Source organism: Mus musculus, chromosome 18 (genome assembly GCF_000001635.26).
Source record: "Mus musculus strain C57BL/6J chromosome 18, GRCm38.p6 C57BL/6J".
Classification (NCBI taxonomy): Eukaryota; Metazoa; Chordata; class Mammalia; order Rodentia; family Muridae; genus Mus; species Mus musculus.
This window is the reverse complement of record NC_000084.6, coordinates 12,740,064-12,762,898: the sequence shown is the minus strand read 5'-3', so window position 1 is coordinate 12,762,898 and position 22,835 is coordinate 12,740,064. Positions and strand designations below refer to the sequence as shown.

Here is a 22,835-nt window from a genome sequence, read left to right as displayed (position 1 = left end):
TTTTTTTTTCAGTTTTGATTGTATGTGATTATTTAGATATTGGTGTTCAGCTGTGCTGCCTGCTAGACTGGCATTCTAATAACAGTAAAGTCTTCTAAAGAAAACAACTATTTCTTTAAAGATTGTACGTATAAAAAATATAGTAACACTTTATTACAGCACAACATAGGCTTAGCTGACAACTTAACAAGCGTTTCTCTTGATAGCAAAAAGAAGCTCTGTGCTCTCTATGGGAAGTGGACTGAGTGCTTGTACAGCGTAGACCCTGCCACTTTTGATGCTTACAAAAAAAATGATAAGAAAAACACAGAAGAGAAGAAGAACAGCAAACAGGTAAGCGCAGTGGACAGACCCTCGGGGCCGCCTATCTCCGGGCCGATTGTCAGCGCTGCTAACACAGGAATTCTCCTCGCAGCTTTTGCTTTTTTTTTTTTTTTTTTTTTTTTGCTTTTTGCTTTTTCGAGACAGGAAGTCTGTGTAGCCCTGGCTGTCCTGGAACTCACTGTGTAGACCAGGCTGGCCTCGAACTGAGAAATCCGCCTGCCTCTGCCTCCCAAGTGCTCGGATTAAAGGTGTGCTCCACCACTGCCCAGCTTGTTGCATCTTTTGAATGGAGAGATATCTATCATGAGTGGAGAATGCCAGGCCTGAGCTTCTGGTGGCTGTGGCAGTGTGTCACTAGTGTGTGGATTCTCCACTTGACTGGTGTCACTTGGGAAAGTTGATGCCTGTCTCAATGGCACAGGAATGGGTTCCCTCCTGTCCCTATGTTAGAGGTAGAAACAGTCCTTGTAGGTAAGTTTTCCTCACATCTGTGTTACCTGTCTCATTGCTCTGTTTCTACCTCACTGACTCAACACCATAGTTGAGGCTGTCCTACACCATTCTCTTCATGCCAGATGTAGCTCTTTGTGGAACATCTCTGTCCCAGTCCCAGGCAAGTACAAGCTGCCTGCCTGCCACAGGCCTGCTTTGGCATTCTGCAGGCTTGTATCTCCTTCCTGCAGTCAGAGTTGCTGGGAGCTAAAGAGAGATTGTATCTGTGGGGACAGGGGACGCTTGTTTGGAGCCTAGCCAGGAGGAGCAGGGACTGGGTTAGAAGCCACCTCTGTCACCCATGAGCGGTGCAAGCTCAGATCATTTTCAGCTCTTGGCCTCTGAGGTCGACTCTAGAATGGGCGTTCTAGTAGCACTTTTTTGCAAGATGAGTGGAGTTCTTTGCTGGACTTTGTGAAGGTCTCAGAACACTATGCTCTCAGTTTAAAGTCCTTTTTGCTCCAAGTATGCCCCCTGTGTACCAGCCAGGCATTGTCTGATAGCTCACTCAATATGCAGGCTCTAAGTCCTAATCCAGGCTCAGTCCCCAGACTCAGACCTGCCAAACCATAAAGTTGGGCCTTGTTTCTGTTTGTTTCTTCTTTTTAAAACATTCCTTCAGCTTTCATACTGAATGGTAGGGTTTCTTTTGGTATCTCCACACATACATAGCAAGTATATGTCGTATTTCCTGCCTCATCACTTTCCTTCCTATTTCCTGTTTCTTCTTGCCCTTCCTCCTCCTAAACAGCCCCACTTCCACTTTCCTGGCGTGCATGGTGTGTAACCTAGAGCATCCATCTGAGGGAAAGTGTTGACACACTTTCAAAGTCTGGCTGCTTTCATTTCATGTGACATTCTCCACATCTGTTCATCTCCCCATTAGTTTTTAGACATGAGGAGGTTCAAGAAGTTCCTGTTTTTCTCAGGGGTAGATGGCACATTTCTCTATGTGTGACTTTGTACATTAGCGGTTAGTCTTGGGCCTGGTTGTTTTGTTTCTGGCTGGAGTGCACAGCTTTGATACACCTCCCTCGAATGTGAGTGCACAGCTCCTCATGTTCCTGCCTGCATGGATCTGCTCTTCGAGGTGAGCCCACTGTCCTCTGCAGGAAGCCTTAGTGGGATGAAGAAGGAAATGTCCCAGCCTGCATGACTGCGGCGTCACTGAGAGAGGACCTTAGTGATTGCTACTTCCTCAGCACGCATGTCATCGAGCCTCATAGAGTGTGGATGGCAAAGGACTCTGGCCAGATTCTAGAAAATACTCTTATGTTCCGATCTTTATAGAGAAGCAACCTTCCTCTCAAGCGTCCACCCTGGTCTGCTTTCCCCTGTCCTGGGTGCAGCTCCCTCCTGCCAACTGCTGCTGTCCCTAAAAGATTCCCATGTCCTGGGCAGCAGCATCGGCATCCCAGCACCTTGCTGTTTTCCCACTGTCTGTTCACAAGGCACCTCAGCCAGGAGCTGCGGTTTTGTTAACTCACGTGGAGGATTTTATTGCACCTTCTAAATCTTTGACTTCATTATGTTTTCTGTTATGATGCTAGTAGCTTCACATGAGTGAAAGCCCAAACATTGGCAGAGGCCAAAACATACAGGTCTTAGCAGAGCTCTGGTCCATGGGGAAGTAGGCAGAGGAAACCACTGGGTTCCTTTTTCAAAGAAGAGCTCCTTTTTGTCTGCAGAGTTGAGTAAGCCAGTTGAGGGCTCTGTGTCATTGATGGATTTCGTTAAATGGCTAAGTATGTAAAATTTCGTTCTCACATGTGTGCATGCATTGGTGTCTGACTCTCTCCTGTTTAAATGTGTTCCTGACCTTTAGTGTGTAGCTCTCAGGTGGTCAGGCTGTTCCTGTAGCACTCTGCTTCCCAGCTCTGAGCATTTTGAACTTTCTCAGTAAATATTCATTATGTGTTTAAAAGACTAGAAGTTTTAAAAAATGTAAAACACTATCGTGAAGAAAGCTGGCAGCAACAAGGGCTTAAACACAGACACAGGGAGTGGGATAAGTGAGCCCCAGACACCCAGTGTCGGTCACTCTGAGGCGGGACAAGTAGAGCACCCCCAGCGGTCCTGCTCTCTTCTCCTGGGTTTGCCTACATAGCCTGTGACCTTAGCATCCTGCCTCCCTCTCCCGGTGGCTGTCCTCTCATCCACGCTTGCTTCAGGAGCATGTGTTTGGTCGTTAACTCCTTATTGCTTTGGCCCCAGGATCCCTCCATTATTCCAAGTAGCTGGAGGTTGGCAACTGCCTTGCTGATTTGCATCTACAGGATTGGCCATGTGGCTTTGGAGGGGGTGGGATGCTCTTTCTGCTAATGGTTGAAGAAAAAGTGTAGGGGTAATTGACACCACCATGGGGCTCCAGGGACAGTCCTGGGGACCTCCTTTCCGGTCCTCACGCCCTGGGCTGTGTCGTGTGCCTACACAAGCCTCAGTCTGTCTGGCCTTTGGGAAAACTGCTTTTTGGACAAGGAGTTTCAGCCCTTCTGTGTGTGCTCTGAGACTTTCTTTAGTAGTCAGAGCACATAGTCGTATATTTATAACCTTGCTTGGCCTTCTAGACAAGCTCATCTGAGGAGTCTGATGAAATGCCAGTGCCAGATTCCGAGAGCGTATTCATTATCCCTGGAAGTGTGCTCCTGTGGCGGATAGCCCCGCGGCCTCCCAACTCTGCTCAGGTGAGCCCAGCCTGCTAGAGTAACTACTTGATATCCAGTTTGCATAATGCCAGTCCACAGGCAGCAGAGCCCCAAGGCCTTTTAGTTGTCCCCCTGCTGCCTCCTGTAGGTCACATTCCCTCCTTATGCAGAGGGCTTGCTCTCTGTGAGCTGGAATATGTGCTGGGTAGAGCTTTGCTAAGGGTCCTTTTAACAGAGCATAGGGGTGAGACAAGCCCTTGTTAGACAAACTGATGCAGTTGGTCAGTGGAAACCCTGCAGACCCAGCAGGATGAGACTGTAATGAAGGAAACAGAATGGATGTTAGTGTGCTACCCTGTGAGGTCTGCTGTGAGCTGAGTGTCCACGGGATGGTGCGGATTTTGATGAAGGCCTTTAGCAGTGTCCTCGGAGCAAGGCTGACCGGCACAGCTGCCATGGGAGCTGTTGCCCCTGGACTGGATGGGCTCTCTGGGGCCTTCTCCCTCACCGTGGTCGGTGCTAACATGGTTACTTGGCTCTGTTTCAGATGTATAACTTTACCAGCTTTGCCATGGTTTTGAATGAAGTCGACAAGGAGATGGAGAGTGTGATTCCCAAGACTGACTGCAGGCTACGGCCTGACATCAGAGCCATGGAGAACGGAGAGATAGGTGAGAAGACTGCCAGCAGGCCGTGGTACCCGGAGTCCTCTTAGTTATCTGTTAAAATCTAGCACCTTTGGCTTTACGTTTGGAAATCTGAGATCACCCTTACTTAAGTTCAGATTCATGAATGGTTCTCCCTCTGTTAACTGCACTGCAGGTGGCTTGGGGTGGCCGTCAGAGGACACTTAGCTACTTGAAACTGTAGTCTCCAAGTTTCACTATGTATTTGAAAATTCACGTTGCGAGCCTCCTAAGAGTATGGCTTCATCTTCAACAACCCATTTAATCTTAAAATGGGAAAATTCTGTTGACTTGAGAGGCCATGACTCCAGTCTAGCATTAAAAAGCACAGGACAGTCTTGGACAGTACAGACCTCCTCCTCTACTGTGTGTGGTATCGGGCTTCAAGTTCTTATTGAGACTAGTTCTCTACAGAGGGATAGAACAAAGGTATTTTGTACAGTTGTTTGAATTAATTAGGAATGGGCTGAAGGGAATCTGAGGTCTCACTCAGAATTTTCAATCATCTCACTTCTATTTAGTTTTTCTACTCAGCTCTCATTAAAGCATTTTAATCTGACATTTGTGGCCCTAACAATAAGCATATTGACTTTTTGTAAATGCAGAGCTATCTGGATGTTGTTTGATGAAAGCTCATTAAATGCATGAATGAAATTCCCAGTGTATCGGTTTAAAAAAAAAAAGCATATGACAGTGTCAGATGCCAACATCTCCTATGACTAGTCTAGAGTATGTAGGAATTTTTTGTCTAATTAACTTAGTTGATACTGGGAGTTGATTAGGTAAGTTCTCAACTATTGGGGTAAATCTCTAGCCCTTTTTGTTTTTAAAATAAGGGTCTTACTAAGTTCCCCACATTAGCCTTGAACTTACAACCTTCCTGCCTCAATTTCCAAATAGGTAAGATTCCAAACTGCCACCAATCTGCACTAGTGTCTATCAGATTTTATCTTGACTTTAATACTCCGTGTGGCCAGTGTTGTCTGTAGTTACTGCTCTTAGTGCCATGCCTGGCATGTCCTACATACGAATGTGTTTCCCATTGGCCTTTAGATCTAGCTAGTGAAGAAAAGAAACGGCTTGAGGAAAAGCAAAGAGCAGCCCGCAAGAACAGGTCCAAGTCGGAAGAGGACTGGAAGACAAGGTGTGTGAGCACATTTATCTTTTCCCCTTATCCGGCATTCCTTCCATATTGAAAGGATCTCAAGTTCCATATTGAATACAATCTAGAGTTAGATTTGGGCATGTCTATATATAAATTATAGGATCGTTCACGTGTGCATATATCATGCATCATTAGAGTAGTGCCTTTTCCAAACGCAGGGGTTAGACAGGATAAAATTAGGAAAAATATTTGGGGCAGTGTCAAATATCTGATGTTTTATTTGTCTGGGAGTTCCTTTATAGTCTTGTTTTATTAATGAGTCACCTGTAACCATTGTTCCACAATTCAGTTAGTACGTGAATGTTAAAGTCAACATAGGCACAATGTTGCAAGCATTCTAGTAGACACTATAGTCATCTCACATCTTTTAAATAGATGTAGCAATGCTCTTATAGCATCTACCTCATGGGTGTTTGGATTTTTTCACATAATAGTTTTTGGAAAAGAATTTGTTTTTTAAAAATATATATATATATATGTATATAGATATGTATGTATGTATGTGTATATATATATATATATATATATATATATATATATATGGGTTTAAAACCCAGGCAGATGGCTGCTATGATTGCATGAACGGGCAGGGCCCCTCCCTTTCCTGCCTGCGCACACCCCAGGTCTCTTAGCACTATAGGTGTTAAAGCCTCTCCAAGTGCTGGATTGTTAGCATGGTAATACTTGGCTTGGCTCCTACATTTTAGAGACAAAGAAATGATTCAGGTAGCTCATTTCATAATTAGGACAGGTTAAAATGTTAAAAGCTAGATATAGCCCAAGAATCTAAATTGAGACCCAGTAAAATCTGGACTGGATTGATTTCACTGGGTTGTATGTGGCATGGCAGATGAGGAAAACCATACCCTTGGAACTCAAACCTGTTTGCCAGTGCTGACTTGGGCAACCAGCAACTGTGTAAGTGCTCTGAGGCTCAGCTCACCTGTCGGAGGGAGCTCTTGGGGATACATGTGATCCCTCCAGTCACTGACACACTGTTGTCAGCATCACAGACTGCCTCTCATGGATGATCAGAAATGGGACAGGGCCCATTTAGCACTCATTGCTAACTGCTGTGGATTGTAGCTACTTTGCCTGAAGATATGTCCCCTTTAGGGATAGTACGCATATGTCCTCTGACTAAAACCACTAGAAAACCCGTCACTTCTTTAAGGTCACTCAGGACATCCATGACACACAGAGCCAAGCACTTAAATAGCAGTAGCCTGTGCTTTTTTGAGTCATTTGCCCTCTGAACTTTGTCCTTTCTCATTGACAGGTGGTTCCATCAAGGTCCTAACCCCTACAGTGGAGCACAGGACTGGATTTATTCTGGCAGCTACTGGGACAGAAACTACTTCAATTTGCCTGATATTTATTAAAGTACAGAGAAGTCAAGGTGTTTGCTAATCTAAATAAGTCTTAAGCTTAAGATTTTTAAATGTTTTTCCTTGGTTTCTACTCCTCTATAATTTGCGTTTCACCCAATAGGGCAAGGCATCTGGTACAGTGGGGATGACCTGAAAGAGAAGAGGCAGTGCTGTGCCACAGCTGCCCCCTTGGAGCCCTGCTCATGGCCAGTGAGAAGCTGTTGGCTGCAGCTCCTATCCCCACACTGTAATACTCAGCTCTATGGAATTCTATAGTGATCCAAAAATCAAGTTATTTTGAATATTTTTATGCTATAATGCTTAAATATTTTAGGTGTAGCTTTGAAATGTTTAGAATTCTTCTGTACAATGTTACGTGTTCAAATGTAGAGATTATCATTTTACAAAAACTAAATTGGTAAGATGGCCTTTTAGGGAAATTAATCCTCTCAACCTCACTTTCCTTCCTCCTAGAGAGGGGGCAGAATTCCTGATCTGAAAATTCTAAACTGGAACAGGTATTTATTATCTTAGTGCTCGGAATTTACGTTCACATCTTGTTATTAGACTTTACAGGGTTAACTTGTAACAAAAATGCCCTAAAAATAGATTTTAATCAATATTATCTAATGACACACCTTTTAGCCTCAACTTCCAGTGGCAAATGCCACAGAGAAATTAAGCTGCACTCATGTATTGCAAGGTACTGGAGACCTACTGTACAGTAGCTTTCCCCATTCATTGGGGCAATCTCATAGTATTTATCCAACCAAACCAGACTGAGATACTTGCCCTAAAGAGCCTTAGGTAGCTTCCAGTAAGTTATGTTGTCTTGAAGTTAACAAGTGTTATGATGCTAAATAAAGGCTTTAGAATATCAAATAAAAAAGTGTGAATGCTTTCAGAATTTCAGTTGATATTGTAACCTAGTACTATCCTTAATTATCAAAGGTATTCCCAGGGCCAGAGAGAGAGTGGCATGAAGTGGTCAGTTAGCACTCTAACTTGCTTATGTATGACAGTGTTAAGGAAGTTTGTATACCTGCTAAGTTACTAAAACAGCAATGCAGTTTTATGCTTGCAGGAAGTTTATTGATACAGTTCACATGGTGACAAACTCCACCTTGAATGCTGAATCAAACAGCATCAGCATCTGTTAATGAAGAGACATGAGATCGTTTAAAAATCGGTGGTACTAATCAAAAATATCCTAGTATTTCCTGCTGAGGCCACCTCTTAACAACACAAGGTTGCTGTGATTAAAATCATGACCATGCAATTGAAATATTGCCTCCCTCTCAGCCCCCCAAGATCACAGTAGCTGAAAGCCACATGCCTGGCTGGCAAGCGCTTCATGTAAAGTGCTAGTCCTCTCCCTGGGGTGCATGCTCTAGTCACCCCCCTGTCTACACTGAGTGATAAAATTGTCCAACTGTTCCTTCAGCTCCTCTGTTTTCAACCTGTAACATATACATATAGTTAGTCTCTCTAAAAGTCCAATTGTTCTTCTAGCTCCTCTTTAACCTCTTGCATGGATACTCGGTCAGCATGGACATGCAGTATCTCCCCTCGGTTCCTCCCTATTTCTTGTTTCTATTCTTTTCGAATCTACCATGTACTCAAAGGTGTCTGGACATTCTAGTTAGAGGCCAAGCACTTGTATCCCCCATGTTTTATCAAGTATATGAAACCCCAAGTGCTGAAGGCTCAAGTGTGTCACAGCCCACATGTCACAGTAGGAAGGGTTACCTACTCTTTTAAGGTTCTGCTCTGCGGACATGGGCAGTAGTCACAGTAATTTCGCCAGCAATACCATAACTTCCAAAGGGAGTACGTTTGTCACCAGATCCTGAACTCTTTTTAGCTACATCTTCTACTGGGAAAGCAACAGAAAGAAAGACTGGGCTTTTCGGTCTGGGGCCATCTTGTCCACTTGTAGGAGGACTAGCATTCTGGGGATTTGGGGCAGGTCTCTGGAATGTCTGATCTGCAGGAACAGCAATGGGCACTTGCACTGCAGCATATCTCTTCAAGGCCTCTGCTTGTGACACAACAGCATGTCCAGGAAGAGGGTTCCAATCCTGCGCTTCCTGAACATTTGAGCCTACTAATATAAAAGGTGGGGCATTGGTCTTCTTGCTGTCATCCATCATCACATAAGTTGGAGACGTGACTTTCGGTGGGTTCTGCAGAAACTGTGGCTCCTTAGGATTAGGTAAATACAGGGTTGCTTGGGGAAAAGGCCCAGGTGCAGGTGGCGGTGATGGGCGACTTTGTTGATTCATATCAGTTAGACAATAAAGTGTCCACATATTAGAATATGGTGGTGGTTGTCCTGCTTCGCTTGTTGCTAGTGCTATAAGAAAAAAATTGCAGGCATTAAAGGTTTGGTCTCTGTATCAGGCACTATGCACAGTCATGTCTTTTTAAATCTTTTTTTTTTTTTTGTAAACATAAATAAGCAATTGTCAAAGTATGTGCCATAAAGCATGCTATAGAGAAGACTATGGAAATTGTGCCTGGTAATGTGCAGGAGCAGATGGCTCAGAACAGTTGGAAGGGGGCGACAGCAAAGGCAGGGATGGCGCCCCTAAAGGAGTAATTGTATCCTAAGTTGCTGTTTCCAGACTCTTAACACTGTTTTGGTTCCTTGAGACACAGTATCACTATGAGCCCAGGCTAGCCTTGAACTCTTGGCAGTCTTCCTGTCTCAGTCTTCCAAGAGCTAGGATTACCACCATGCCTAACCAGTATCTGAAATGTTATATGTGGCTTCCATGTGGCACTCAGAAGAAAGTCAACAGGACTTTTTACTTTACCAAAAATAATCAACCATGTGAAGCCATTAAAAACCCATAGCACAGCAGGTTCTCCCCTAAACTCAGGCAGTAGGTGCCACCTAATGCCCATGGTTTTTTGACAGCCACCATCATCTCCCATCTCCAAACTATTACCTCACCTAGGATTCAGAATCCCAGAGAGCACTCCTTTCAGCCAAAGCTAGACAACACTGCATGTCTCAGAAGACAGCAAAAAGCTGGTGTGCGTTTTAATATAGAAGGCTCGAAAAGCCATCCATTACCTTATAGAGAGGGACTCTGTAGTTCTGAGAGTGGCTTGCCAAGACAGGAACTCACATGTGCCTGGTTCATGTTTTGAACTCTAGGCCTTTTCTGCTGCAGCCTTTTCTCTCTTCACAGAAAAGTACACTATGCACAGATTAAATGAGACTTTCAATTGCTTCTGACAAGTTCATTCTATCTTCAAGCTTACTAAAAATACAATCCAAATCTCCAGTCTCTCCAAACAGGAGACTCTAGGACATCAGTCTGAATTATCTTGGTGACTTGTCCATAGTATTAAGGACAGCTGTCCCTCAGTAACAGCTAAGGGCCTGAAAACAGTGAGGTGGCCAGTTGCACGGCTCAAGCCCCATGCTGCCAGCCACAGGGCTCTGTGCAGCCCTCCGCATTCCAGCTGCACTGAGTCTGTCCCACTGCCAGTCAGAATTTCATTGCTAAGCACCTGCTTTGGTAATATTTCCGATTTATTCTGGTTTGAGTCAGAGTTGAGAGCTTCTGCAACAGGAATGGAGGCTTCTTTCATGCGTGTCTCTTCAGACACCCAGGAGAGAAGGGAGGGCCACTGCAGCGTCCAGCTAGGCAGAAGGGGTGGCAGAGCACATGCCATAACTTGATGGAGATGGTGATTATAACTCATGTGGAAAATCGTGAGGAAAATCAGCTGGAGGTTAGGCAACCAAGAAAGCAGCCGACTTCAGCGTGGCTCTGTGGTGCCTGAGCTAAGGAGCAAGCGTATGACCTGCATCCACCATGCCGTTCACAAGGGCAGCCATGATTTCCACTGCTTTCTTGTGTCCCAGAAGCTCCGTCTAATCTGTCCTCTCTCCATCCATCTATAGCACCATCCCTCAGCTGCAGGAAGGGCCAAAGCAGGAAGCAGCGTCCGAGCCAGCACCCCAGCCTGATCGCACAGTTCTCCTGACTCAGTGCGAAAGCAGTCAGCCACACCACCATTTCTTTTATGTTTAAATGCCACAGCCCAAATAAACGCAGTTTGTTGTTAACTTTTCCTCGATGAACAACCTCAAGGTGACATCCTGTAGCCATTTTGTAAACAGGCATTAAAAGCCTAGCCGATTCTCATGTTTACAAATGTGCAAAACGAATCAAACTTTGACAACACCATATGGTTTCCATAATGGTACAAATTTAAGTACAACAAAGCCTTTAAGAAGGTTTGGCATTTAAAAAACCCTGAACATGGACTTTGGCCAGTTGGCAGGAGTGTGGAGCTGGGTGGACAGACACTAGATATAGATGCCACCTGAAACAGTATGTGAGAGTACAAGTAGCTAATTTTCTTACCTGGCTTCATCAAACCTGTTCAGGAGCAGCTTCCCCATCTGGTTGCATTTCTGGTTCAGTAAGGCCTCCTGGCGCAGGAGGGAAGGGGTCACCAGATGAATGGGGTGCAGCGTTCCCCCCTGACTCCTCCTGGCCAGGATCATCAGGGTTTATGATAACGATCTCCGTTTCAAGGTGCAGAGAATTTTCAGAGGCTACTTTGAAAAAGCCCTCTGCATCCAGGGGTTCTGCAGGTACCTCGGGCTGACCATCTAAAGCAGTGTTAGAGAGCAGAACTGTAGCTTCTGCCTCCACGTGTACTGAGGACTTGTGTTGGGAATTCTCCTCCACCTGGACAGTTTTCAGAGACTCTATAGATATTTTAGTCTTGGGTTCTACAGCTTTGGGACTACCTGGTGGTGACTGCTCAATTTCTTTAACACAAGCAACTTGATCATGATCAGTAAAAGGGATAACTATGTATCCTGGTATCTCCTCAACATAGACAACTCCTTCATTGACAGGCACATCGTTATATATGGATGATATACGACTGGCTGATGTAACCTGGGTATCAGGAGCTTCATGAGCAGGAGGTTCTTGTTCACCCTGCAAGGGGGCTGAGGAAGCCTTTGGTGGTTCAGCCTCAGACACAGGACCCACAACTACCTGCGCAGATGTTTTGCTCACAACCTGCACTTCTACCGTCTCTCCAGAGCACACCAGAGGGGCAGACAGCACGACTTCTTCAGCAAACTCTGCACTCAGTACGTCCTGGGGAACAGCGGGCGTACTTGTTGCCACGTCCACCATTAAAACTTCAGAATAAGTAGATGGCACATTACCTAACATCTGAGCGGCAAACTGAGCTGGGTCAGCTGGGACATAAGCGTACTCGGCAGAGACAGGCGCTGGAGGTGGTGACGAGGGTGGGGTGTAGTCGGTCTTAGGAGTAGTCGGTTTGTCAGAGGGACCCCGAGCTCCTTCACTTGTCTCCTCAGACTGTACTTCAGCATGAACTGATGGAAACTGAGTGGTTTTGTTGCTAAATAGTGGTCCAGCTACATTGTCCTCCTCTGTGTCTGTGGATTTTTCCATATGTGTGGGTTTGCAGGGAACTGGAGGTGGTTTTATGGGTTCCTTGATACATTCTTTCTTCTCCACTGTCACTCCTTCTGCCCATTTCTCTACTAAAAGTAACAATCAGGTAAATTAATCAGCAAGGACTCCTCAGAATATTTTACATAAAGCAATGTGGTAGGGTGAATATTCAAATACCAATACACAAGGATCTATGTGCAACCTCTGAATTAGCATAGAATTAGCATAGCTAATAAACCTGTAACAGAGTATATCCATCCACCTAAACACTATTCATTTCCTTAGAAAATAAATGGCTGGCCAGGCGTGGTGGCGCACGCCTTTAATCCTAGCACTCCGGAGGCAGAGGCAGGCAGAATTCTGAGTTCAAGGCCAGCCTGGTCTACAGAGTGAGTTCCAGGACAGCCAGGGCTACACAGAGAAACCCTGTCTCAAAAAGACCAAAAAAATAAAAATAAAAAATAGGAATAAATGACTAACATATATTATAATAACTATGGGATCAATGTAAGCTGTCCAGCAAGTGTGTAATTCAGGTCCTAGAAACCTCCTGGTTCAAAGCTCCACAAAAACAAAAACAAACAAACAAACAAACAAAAAACCAAAGCAAAGCCACCAAGGAGACAGCCCAGGAGATGAAGTTCCTACTGTGTACAGGTGAGAGCTGAGCAGAACGACTGGAATGTCACCTGAAGTCCCAGCACTGGAGAAGCCAGAAGACAGTGTGCTCTAGCTAGCAGGAGTTGGCAAGCTCTGGTTTCAGTAAGAGACCCTGCCTCAATAAATAATGTGGCATGTGGCCTCCACATGCACATGCCCACACATACAACTATGCCCACACATACAACTATGCCCACTCATACAAACATGCCCACAGAGCACCACAAGGTGAGCAAAGAAAAAACTAAAGACTAACATGGGAAGCAAATGACTCCACATTTTGAGCTGACGCCTTAACCATACAGATGTATTCCTCCATTGAAGAAAAGCAGATGCAAAGTTTAGCACAGAACTGGCTATCTACAACACAGCCAATTAGAAGGCATCATATATTCTAACTTGAAAAGGCCCTATTTGCTGATGTGGTAGAATGCAGCTAAAATCATACTGACCCAGATAAAAAGAAATGAGAAAGTCCTAGGTCCAAGAGGGTAGCCATGGAGTGCTCACACCAGAACAAAGCTTGTGGTAGCTGATGACCTGCAGACTGTTCTGGAAACCCCAGTGTGAGTGTCAGTGCACAAACCTCCCTGGTTGCCTTGGCTGTACCTTATTCAGGGCTTTCATGCCTACTTAGGCTTTTCTCTTCCGAAAGTACAGTCTTCAGGGGAAGTGGATTTTGCTCTTATGACAAGTATTTACTTCACGGCAAAGGTCTAGAAACCATGTTGGTGGCACAGGCCTAAGAACCCAGCACTGCAGCCAGGCGTGGTGGCACACACCTTTAATCCCATCACTTGGGAGGCAGAGGCAGGTGGATTTCTGAGTTCGAGGCCAGCCTGGTCTACAGAGTGAGTTCCAGGACAGCCAGGGCTACACAGAAAAACCCTGTCTTGAAAAAACAAACAAAAACAAACAAACAAAAAGAACCCAGCACTTGGGAGGAGGACTGCCATGAGTTCAAATCAGCTGTAGCTATAGGGCCTAAGACCCTACTCTCAAAACCAAAATGCTTTTCATAGGTTTATGCTGCTTTCTAGAGGTGTCTTCAGTGTCTCCTTCTGTAGGAGCCATCTGATTCTGGACGTAGATGGCCACACCAAATGTGTTGAGAAAAGTTACTCTTCACATTAACCTCACTTTTCTAATTATCTCTTGAGGACTCTCCTGTCCTGACCTTCCCAATCTCATGCTAGGGATTTAATCTCAGATTTTGTGAATGTTCTACCACTGATGTATATCACTCTTTAACACTCTTTTCCCACCAACACCTTTGACAGGGTGATGCTCTTACAAGTAAGACAGAGTTGACCATGCGCAAAACTTATATGCACTGGGAATTATTTAAGCAAAAATATTGTAGGCATAAAAGCATAAGAACCTAATAATCATGTTAATACAGGTATTGAGAGTTCAGAGCTGGAGAGATGGCTCAACAAAGAGCACTTACTGCTTGCTCTTTACAGGACCCAAGTTCTGTTCCCCGCACACAGACACTCAAAACTGCCTGTAACTCTAGTTCCAGAAGATCTAACACCGTTGGGCACCTGTACACACATGTACACGCACACGTGCGTGTTTGTGCACACACACAATATTTTAAAAATGATAATAAAAGTTTTAAAAATCTTCAAAGTTCAGAAATACTAATAAGGTGATCTGAATAAGTCTGACTTAGTAATTACTCTTGTGTTTAGGATACAGAGAGGGAGGGTATCAGTCCTGAGTTTGTAACGACCAACAAGTACTTTTCTGCAGGCCGCAAAGAAAAGATGGAGTTGAGGTAGATTCCAAGGACCATCCTAACACAAACAGTGCTCACGGGGCCACGATGGAGCCATGGCCATTCTAAAGACACTAAGCTCCAGGGGATGGGAAGATGAGAGCGGTGGTCCTTGGCTCTCATGTCCACCTCTTCTTCCAAGTGTACATGGAATTTTGAAGTCATTGTCAAGATGATTAAGTATTTCTGGTTTCCAATGCCTATCAGAAATAGTTTTCTTTCTAGGAAAAATCCCAGAAAGAAATTTCAACAGGTAAATGACACAGGCAAAGAATGTTTCCACCTCTAAGCTTTCGGCACACACTGGGACCATGCAGTGGCGCTGCTGGGCGGGCAGACTAACTATAACCACTGGGAGTAACTTTGGAGAACAAAACATCTTCACTGACTCCTCATTCTTCGTCAAGGGCACGCTCACATCTGACCTGAGGGGGCAGAGGAGGGAATGGCAGCAAGCTCTTAAACACCGACTTCTAACATCGATGTTGGCTTTAGGCTGAGCTTGCCTCACTGAAGAGACTGAAAGAACAGTAAGGCTTGACTTAGTCTTCCAAGAATGGGTCATTTTCATAGTTTACAAATGATGTCAAGACCTGAGAAGGCCTCTATCATTGGGATCAACCAACAATGTATGTAGGATTTTATAGGTGCCACACTCGCATTGAAACTGAGGACTCACACAAGGCAAGTTGTACTTTGATGAAAGACATAATGCCAGCTGTTAAGGTGATACTTCTTTGTGTAGAAACCTGGGTCACCAAGTGGCCAGATTTACTTGCACCAGAATTGACCAATCAGAAGACAGGGAGGAGCTACCATTCAGGAGAGGAAATATTCTACTACATGGGAGTCTTGGGGTGTCTATAGGAGGACAAGATTGATGGATACAGTCTATCTAGTAAGAAGCCATTTGAGGTGAGAACATAAGGAAGACAAAAGAGCCAAGGTAATACCAGACAGCCATGTTCTGGTCCTAATTTCATATTGCTGTAAGGTCTCCCCAGTAACAGGAATGACCATTGCTATTTTACTTCCTACAGGGCAATCTGGTTTTGTGAGCTTGTTCCCAGGATTATCTGCATGCTATGCCTGTCTCATGATATCTGTAGTTATCTGAAGAGATAAACAACCATATATCCTATTCTTTAATTTCATCAAAAGTATGGCTGGCCTATAATTTTTTTAAACTATTAATCCAAATTTTAAAATTTTAGATGTAAAAACATTAACCTACATAGACCAATGTCCACATGTTTGAGTCCACCTGCTAAAATGTCTCGTGGGTCAAATCTTCAGTAAATAAGTTAATCTCAGAATGCTATCAGGTAGTTGCCTCCCACCATAAAAACTCACTGTCTTGCCATTATGAAATGTGGTAAGCCCACACAGGATAAGCATATACACTCAGTATTTTCCAATGCAGCTCTTGTTTTAGATGAGAAAAGCACAGTAGCCTTGATTGAGAAACTGAGATCATGGAGAAAGAATGAGAAATGTTCCCTCATACTTGGTGTGAATACGTGGCTAAGAGTACATGAACACGCCCCACACTGTTTCTCATAGGTAGCTAATAATGTCATCAGGTATTTGAAATTGCAGCTTGACTAGCCAATGCAATATCTCAGAAATATAGAAACCTCATTCTCCAGAGGCCCCTCCAAAATGGCCATGCTTCCTATTTTCATCTTTATTTCCTGTTTTGTGTGCCTTTTACAACAGAGCCAAATCATCATGATATATGCGTTTTCTTAGATCTGACTCCCTAAGTTTTCTAATCGCTATTATCTTTGACTCGTAAAAATCATGAGTTTTGGACCATCGAAGTAACAGTATCACCAAGCCTGATGACGGCCTGAGTTCAGTCACCAGTACCCACATGAACAAAGAAAACTGACTCCCCAAAGTTGTCCTACCATGTGCATCATAGCACACACATGTATGCTATAGCATGCACATGCACACAACCCAAATACGTGTGTTTTTGTGCATATATATGCATATATATATGCACATATATACATACATTTTTTAAACCTAGGTTTTAATAGTAACATGTGCTGAATAGATGGCTCAGTGATTAAGAGAACTCATTGCTCTATCAGATCTGGGTTCAGTTCCCAACATCTGCGTAGTGGATTAAAACTTCCTATAATTCCCGTTCCAGGGAACCAGCACCTTTTTCTGACTTCTGCAGAAGGTGGAGTATGTATGTATGTATGTATGTATGTATGTATGTATGTGTATCAGTACATATGTGCGAGAAAACACTCAGACACATAAATCTTCAAAAAGAAGCACTTTTTAAAATGACGGTTTGAATGTGGCTGATAGTTCCAGTCTTGCCCTGCTCATCCAAACTGTTGCTCAGCCAGTGTGATAAGAACCACTCAGCTGCTTCCCACAGTGGCTGGGATCCGTTTACCTCTGCACAGAGTTCCGGAGAAGCCATTACCTCCTGTTTTTTAAACGTATAGCAATCTAAATGTTTCATCGTATAAATTCTGCCTATTCTTACAACTCTGCATTTTTGTTGCTACTCTGTCAACTCAGCTTCATGTCATCAAGTTCAATTTAGACATTTACAAATAAATGAAAACAGCTTTCTATAAGCATAGATAGGCTTCTATGCCATAGTGCCTAAGATATGGAGGAAACTACTGTTTCATAAAAAATATCCACTCAAACAGACTTGCAGCAGAAAGTATGACCAAACACATATACTCTTGTAGGCTGGACTCACAGGAAAGAATGGTGTGGATATGTCGTATTTTCTTTTGGACAGCAACTTTTCTCCTAACCCTCATGCTTACATTGAATTGTCTTTATAAAACCCCAACTCTGGGGCTGGTGAGATGGCTCAGTGGGTAAGAGCACCCGACTGCTCTTCCGAAGGTCCGGAGTTCAAATCCCAGCAACCACATGGTGGCTCACAACCATCTGTAACAAGATCTGACGCCCTCTTCTGGAGTGTCTGAAGACAGCTACAGTGTACTTACATATAATAAATAAATAAATCTTTAAAAAAAAAAAAAACCCAACTCTACTTCATTAAAGTGTGTGTACATCTTGAGTATTCTGCATCAGAAATGCCTAGAAGCTGGTCTATCAGATTTTGAGGTTTTGTTTTTGTTTTTTTTTTTTAATTTCAGAATTAAACTGTATAACCTATTAGTAAAAAATCTCTAATCTGAAAACCAGGAATGTGACATACTCTAAATCTGAGACCTTGAGCCATTTTGTGGTAGTTTTCATTTTAGATTTTAGAGCATGGTTCTCCACCCCCCCCCCCCCACGATTTAAAATCCTCTAAATTGGAAATGCTGATGCTTAAAACAACAATAAACAAAACCCTACCTGGTTTGGTTAAAATGCAAAGCACAGAACGGTCATTTCACATGAGACACTGATGTGGTAACCAGGGATGCAGTGGTAACAGTTACATGTGTTACCAAGGGTGTGACGACCCTGCTGAAGTGGGCGTCTCCGTCGCACTTACCTTTCATCTGGTGAAACTGTTTAATCAGATCTTTTATATCTAGAGACGAATTCCCTGGAGGAATAAGCATAGGAAGTCAAATAGAGATGGATTTCCATTTAAGATGACTGTAAAGCAGGAAATACAGATCTAAAGCAGTACAAACCTTCTCTAAACACAATGAGTTCTTTAAAATAAACGGCTGCAAACTGGGTGATGTTTGTTGGATTGGTTTTGAGAATGGCTCTGCTAACTCCCTCAAGCAGAGTCTTGAGGCCATAGGGTACAACAAGTCTGGGCTTTGAAGAAATCATTTTGGCAAGATGTCTGTAATTTCAACTGTAATGAAGAGAAACAAAGTCTTATACTGTACATTAGATTTACTGAGCATTCTTATTTAATTGGGGTTTCTAAAACCAAATCTATTACCATTATTAGCTTTACTTCTAATCTCTATTTATTCTAGTAACATATAAAATAAAACCCACTGCTTACTAATGCACAGGTAAGCGATCTAGCACTTATTAAGAAGGTGGTAGGTGGGCCACAGACATGACTCAAGTGTTTCCTACAGAACTGAGGACCTGAATTTAATGGCTGGATCCCACAAGGTAGCAGAACAGAACTAACTCCAGAGGTTGGAGTTCCTTTAACCACACATGTGGCATACATGCACGTGCACATACAAGCACACATACCCACACCATCATGGACACACGCATACACACACACACACACACACACACTTTAAAATAAATCAGTAGAAAAAGCCTTGCCAGGATCATCATAATACTTTAATACGTTTTAGGTTCAAATAAATCATATAAAACCCAATTACCACTTTCAGAAAGCTAAATTAAGCACATATATTTCCAAATAACGTCCATACAGGCACTAATGTTGCACAGTGTTGCAAACTGATTTCTACCAGAAAATATGTGGTACTGTGCCATGCACATAATATATAGTCAAATTACCCTTGGCTTTCTTCTCTAGTCTCCCCCTTTGCTCCATACACTTAATGTACAGGTCAGATTACCTTCTTCTCTAGTTTCCCCCTTTGCTCCAACCTCGCTTACTTTTTTTCTTTAGACCCTTTTGGCCTGAACTCGTTATAGACTAGCTGGCCTAGAACTCACAGAGATCCATTTGCCAGTGCCTCCTGAGTGCTGGTACTATGAGTGTTATATAACCCACTGGGGGTGTCCTAGCCTTTGACATTGGGTTATATTATCCACAAACATGTTGAGCTGCGTTTATAGCTATCCTGGGACGCAGGCTGCAGACTGAACACCCCTAGACCTGTAATTCTCATAGTCTGCCAGCCTAAACTGTGTGTGTTCACTCTGAAGCATTATGAAAGCTTGTAAAAAAAAAAAAAAGAAAGAAAAAAGAAAAGCATTTCTTCAGTGACAAAAGATCAGAGTGCTGTGGTCTTTCACTTTAAGTATGGGTATTAACCTTTTCCCATTCCTGACTGAACCTGGCAGGCTCGTGGACCAGTGACACCCAGAAATTAAGAGTTTTTTGGGACCCTAGAGGTTGCGGACAGCTCTTCCACAGCTGTTATTATGCCACAAAATGAAAATATTGAATTGCATTGCAAACGATATGGCTATCATTTAGACTACCATGAGAAAAAGAGAAAGAAAAAAGGTCGGGAGGCCCATGAACGGTCAAAGAAATCCAAAAAAAAAAAAAAAAAAAAAAAAAGATTGGCCTTAAGGCTAAGCTCTACCATAAATAGCGCCATGCCAAGAAAATACAAATGGAGAAGACTATTAAGATGCACGAGAAGAGAAACACCAAGCAGAAGGATGATGGGAAGACTCCGCAGGGAGCAGCCCCGCCTATCTGCTGGACAGAGAGGGGCAGTCGAGAGCAAGAGTACTTCCCAACAGGATTAAGCAGAAACGGAAAGAAAAGGTGGGAAAATGGGAGGTCCCTCTACCCAAAGTTCGTGCTCAAGGAGAAACAGAAGTATTGAAAGTTATTCAACAGGAAAAAGAAGAAAGAAGGCATGAAAGAGAATGGTTGGTTACTAAAGTCTGCTTTGTTGGTGATGGCTTTACAAGAAAACCACCTAAATATGAAAGGTTCATTAGGCCAATGGGTCTATGTTTCAAAAAAGCCCATGTCACACACCCTGAGCTAACAGCTACCTTTTGCCTGCCTATTCTCAGTGTGAAAAAGAATCCATCATCCCCATTACATACAACCCTGGGTGTGATCACCAAAGGTACAGTTATTGAAGTGAATGTGAGCGAGCTGGGCCTTGTGACACAAGGAGGCAAGATGATTTGGGAAAGTACGTCCAAGTTACCAACAATCCTGAAAACGACGGGGACATGAATGCGGTCTTGCTGGTTTGACAGTGACGTCACTCATACATGCAATTCCACTCACTACTGAAGACCACACACTGTCAGGAACACTATCGCTGGGGTCTTTCTGAACTACCAAGCAGCCTTACCCCATGTGCAGTAAAGGAAAATAAAACAATACCCAGTTTGAAAAGAAAAAAAGTATGGGTATTAAGTTGGGTCCTGAGCTACCAAGGAGCCACCATAGAGGAAACAGGTGTTTAAATGACTTTGAGGTATTAGGGAATTTTGGCTGTTCTAGACACTGACAACCTTCAAAATGCTTCTCATGGATCCTTATAATAAAGAGCAGTCTACTGTGACAGTGAACCATGTCCTAACACGCTGCAAGTTTCATGGGGCTAAGTGAAATGGCTTAGTTATAGCAATCATATGAAGAGTCAGCTTCCAATAAAAAACGCAATATGCCACAGCAAAGATGATTATTTAAAGGCACCTTTCACCTTCTTACCAAAGGCTAGGCCAAAATATTGATCCAAGGAAACCCTTTGAGACTATAATGTTTAATTTCTCGCTCGTCTGTTGCATTGCCTAATTAAGTCATCTTTTGGGAAAAGTGCAGCTCTACCACACCCACGTGCTACATGACAGTGACATGCACATACATACACATACATATGTATAGAGCACCCTCTCCTGGGCTAATTAGTGCTACCAACTATGCAGCAGCAGAGGGATGGTGCTAGTACCAGGTTTCAGTTTAGGAACAGTTAAAAGTCAGGGGTGCTGACTGTCCCTAAGAACTTTCTTGACTGTGACCAGCTGACAGAGGGCTATTCAAAGGTGATAGCTTTGTTGCTTAGTTCTTCAAAAACCTTTGCCATGAGCGAGCTTTTTAGAAAGGCACACCCTCTGGAAGGTGCCCCTCTGACACAGCCCGGGTGGGGTGCAGCCGCTTTCTGCCCGCCGATGCCAGTGGGAACTACGGGGGCCATCGAAGGCACCTTCCGGGCCACGGTAGGTAGAGGATGCCAGATCCCCGCCCGACCACTGTCTCCCCCCTCCGAGCGGCCTGATGCCGCTCTCGGGCCGCCGCCTGGCCCACCTTCTCTCCGGCTTCAATAGAGCTTCCTCTTTGCCCCCTTGCCGGCGGCTCCTGTGCGAGAGAGCGCAGACCGCCGACTATTTATACCCCTGAACACGTCACGCGTGCGTCACAGAGCCCCGCCCCCTTGCTGGGACTTCAGCCAACCCAGCCAATAGGGAGCCGGAGAGGACAAAGGCCGGGATGGAATGAGCCAGAGATCCGAGCTTTTTGTCTTTTGCCCCTCCTTCAAGGTGAACTGACTTTTGGAAGGCCCAGCTGCTGCTCCATGTTTGATTACTGGACTAGTGGTTGTGGATGCAGCTCAGTCGGCAGAGCTTGCCTAACATTCACGAAGCCCTGGACTCAGTCCCCAGCAACTCTGAAGATAGGACCAGGAGGTGCTCGACTCTTAAATCTAGCCCTAGGAAGTTGAGGCAGTAGGACATGATGAATTTCAGTCAGCCTGTCTTAAGGAACAAAACACTGGAGTGTAGGGAAGAAAAACTACATTTACAAGTTGGCCATCTTGACATCGCTGCCTCCTTTCCCAGCAACTCCTTTGTATGAACCTTCTTGAGTCTTTGCAAAGAATAGGAATTAGGTACTGCCTAGGGCTGTTCCTCTTGAGACGCTTGCCTGGGGCAACTTTTTTTTTTCTCTCTCCTTAATTAGTAACAAGCCCCATCCCCCACCCAAGCCAGCCAGGACTTGCTGGGCTCACCCTGATGCTCTGTACTCCTGGGTGTTCTCTCTTGCCCAAGGTCTTGCTGCAACTGCTCTGAATCAGCTTCCCACTCGGTTTCCACTGTCCTGTTCTCTTTCTGCATCTCCTAGCCCTGGCTTCTGCCACATTTTCTTGCAGTGATCTATACTGGTTTACCTTTATGGACTGAGGTTTCCTGGAAAGATCTGTGCTGAAGATTCTGCAGACACAAATTAGAAGACTGGAGAAGTGTACTGCAAATCAAAGGCCAAAACTATCTCAGGCTATCTTTAGTCGCCTTTCTAGCTCTTTGTTGCCCTCCTCCTTTTGGGTGTAGGGTAAAACATGGAATGTATTAAAGCAGCCATGGAGTTTTCTAACATGTTAACCATGCCATCAGTATTTGAAACCTACCGTAGATTCCACCAGTCTGTGGAATACTTACCTGATATTCCCACCAAGTGCATTGATTTGAAATTGCTCTGTGTTAAAACTACTTCTATGGTGGCATATGTAATTACATGTCATCTGGACATAGTCACTCATATTTGGTTCCAAATAAACTTTCCTACTGTCTTTGTGGAAAGAGGTGTTTTACTCCCACCCAAGTGAGCAAGACTGCAAGACACAATGGCACAAATGTCTTCATAGAG

The 22,835-nt window shown here is 44.0% G+C and overlaps 2 protein-coding genes and 1 pseudogene across 32 annotated transcripts in view; 2 read left to right on the top strand and 1 right to left on the bottom strand.

Moving 5' to 3' along the window:
• Positions 1-9,001, top strand: part of Osbpl1a (oxysterol binding protein-like 1A) — a 187,974-nt gene extending 178,973 nt beyond the window's left edge. For 15 of the 26 annotated variants that reach the window (XM_006526144.4, XM_006526143.4, XM_006526141.4 and 12 more), the window contains 5 exons: positions 207-333; positions 3,384-3,500; positions 4,009-4,132; positions 5,201-5,291; positions 6,592-9,001. In XM_006526144.4, coding sequence (XP_006526207.1) covers positions 207-333; positions 3,384-3,500; positions 4,009-4,132; positions 5,201-5,291; positions 6,592-6,694 — 562 coding nt within the window. In that variant the 3' untranslated portion in view covers positions 6,695-9,001. The remainder of the gene's footprint in view (positions 1-206; positions 334-3,383; positions 3,501-4,008; positions 4,133-5,200; positions 5,292-6,591) is intronic. The other 11 variants (NR_045524.1, NM_207530.3, NM_001252489.1 and 8 more) reach the window with 3 other exon arrangements.
• Positions 7,753-22,074, bottom strand: Cabyr (calcium-binding tyrosine-(Y)-phosphorylation regulated (fibrousheathin 2)). Of its 6 annotated transcripts, none has more exons than NM_027687.2 (6): positions 21,498-21,544; positions 18,235-18,407; positions 18,090-18,143; positions 11,071-12,239; positions 8,436-9,038; positions 7,757-7,835 (listed from the first exon to the last, which is right to left on the bottom strand). In NM_027687.2, the coding sequence occupies exons 2-4, from the start codon at positions 18,380-18,382 to the stop codon at positions 11,080-11,082; spliced, it is 1,362 nt and encodes a 453-aa protein (NP_081963.1). In that variant the 5' UTR covers positions 18,383-18,407; positions 21,498-21,544; the 3' UTR covers positions 7,757-7,835; positions 8,436-9,038; positions 11,071-11,079. The 6 variants fall into 6 exon arrangements, with proteins under 6 accessions (XP_017173468.1, NP_081963.1, NP_001035883.1 ...); NM_001042418.1 differs by having other exon boundaries at positions 8,436-8,555; NM_181731.3 differs by having other exon boundaries at positions 11,895-12,239.
• Positions 19,640-20,437, top strand: Gm7599 (predicted gene 7599; annotated as a pseudogene).
• Positions 22,075-22,835: the final 761 nt, after the last annotated feature.

Bases quoted from the DNA above. Each gene is read 5' to 3' on its own strand.
- Cabyr (XM_017317979.2), bottom strand. From the start codon at position 18,382: ATGATTTCTTCAAAGCCCAGACTTGTTGTACCCTATGGCCTCAAGACT. The intron at 18,144-18,234 runs GTTTGTACTGCT...TTATTCCTCCAG, and splicing joins ACTCATTGTGTTTAGAGAAG to GGAATTCGTCTCTAGATATA. The intron at 12,240-18,089 runs GTAAGTGCGACG...TGTTACTTTTAG, and splicing joins ACAGTTTCACCAGATGAAAG to TAGAGAAATGGGCAGAAGGA.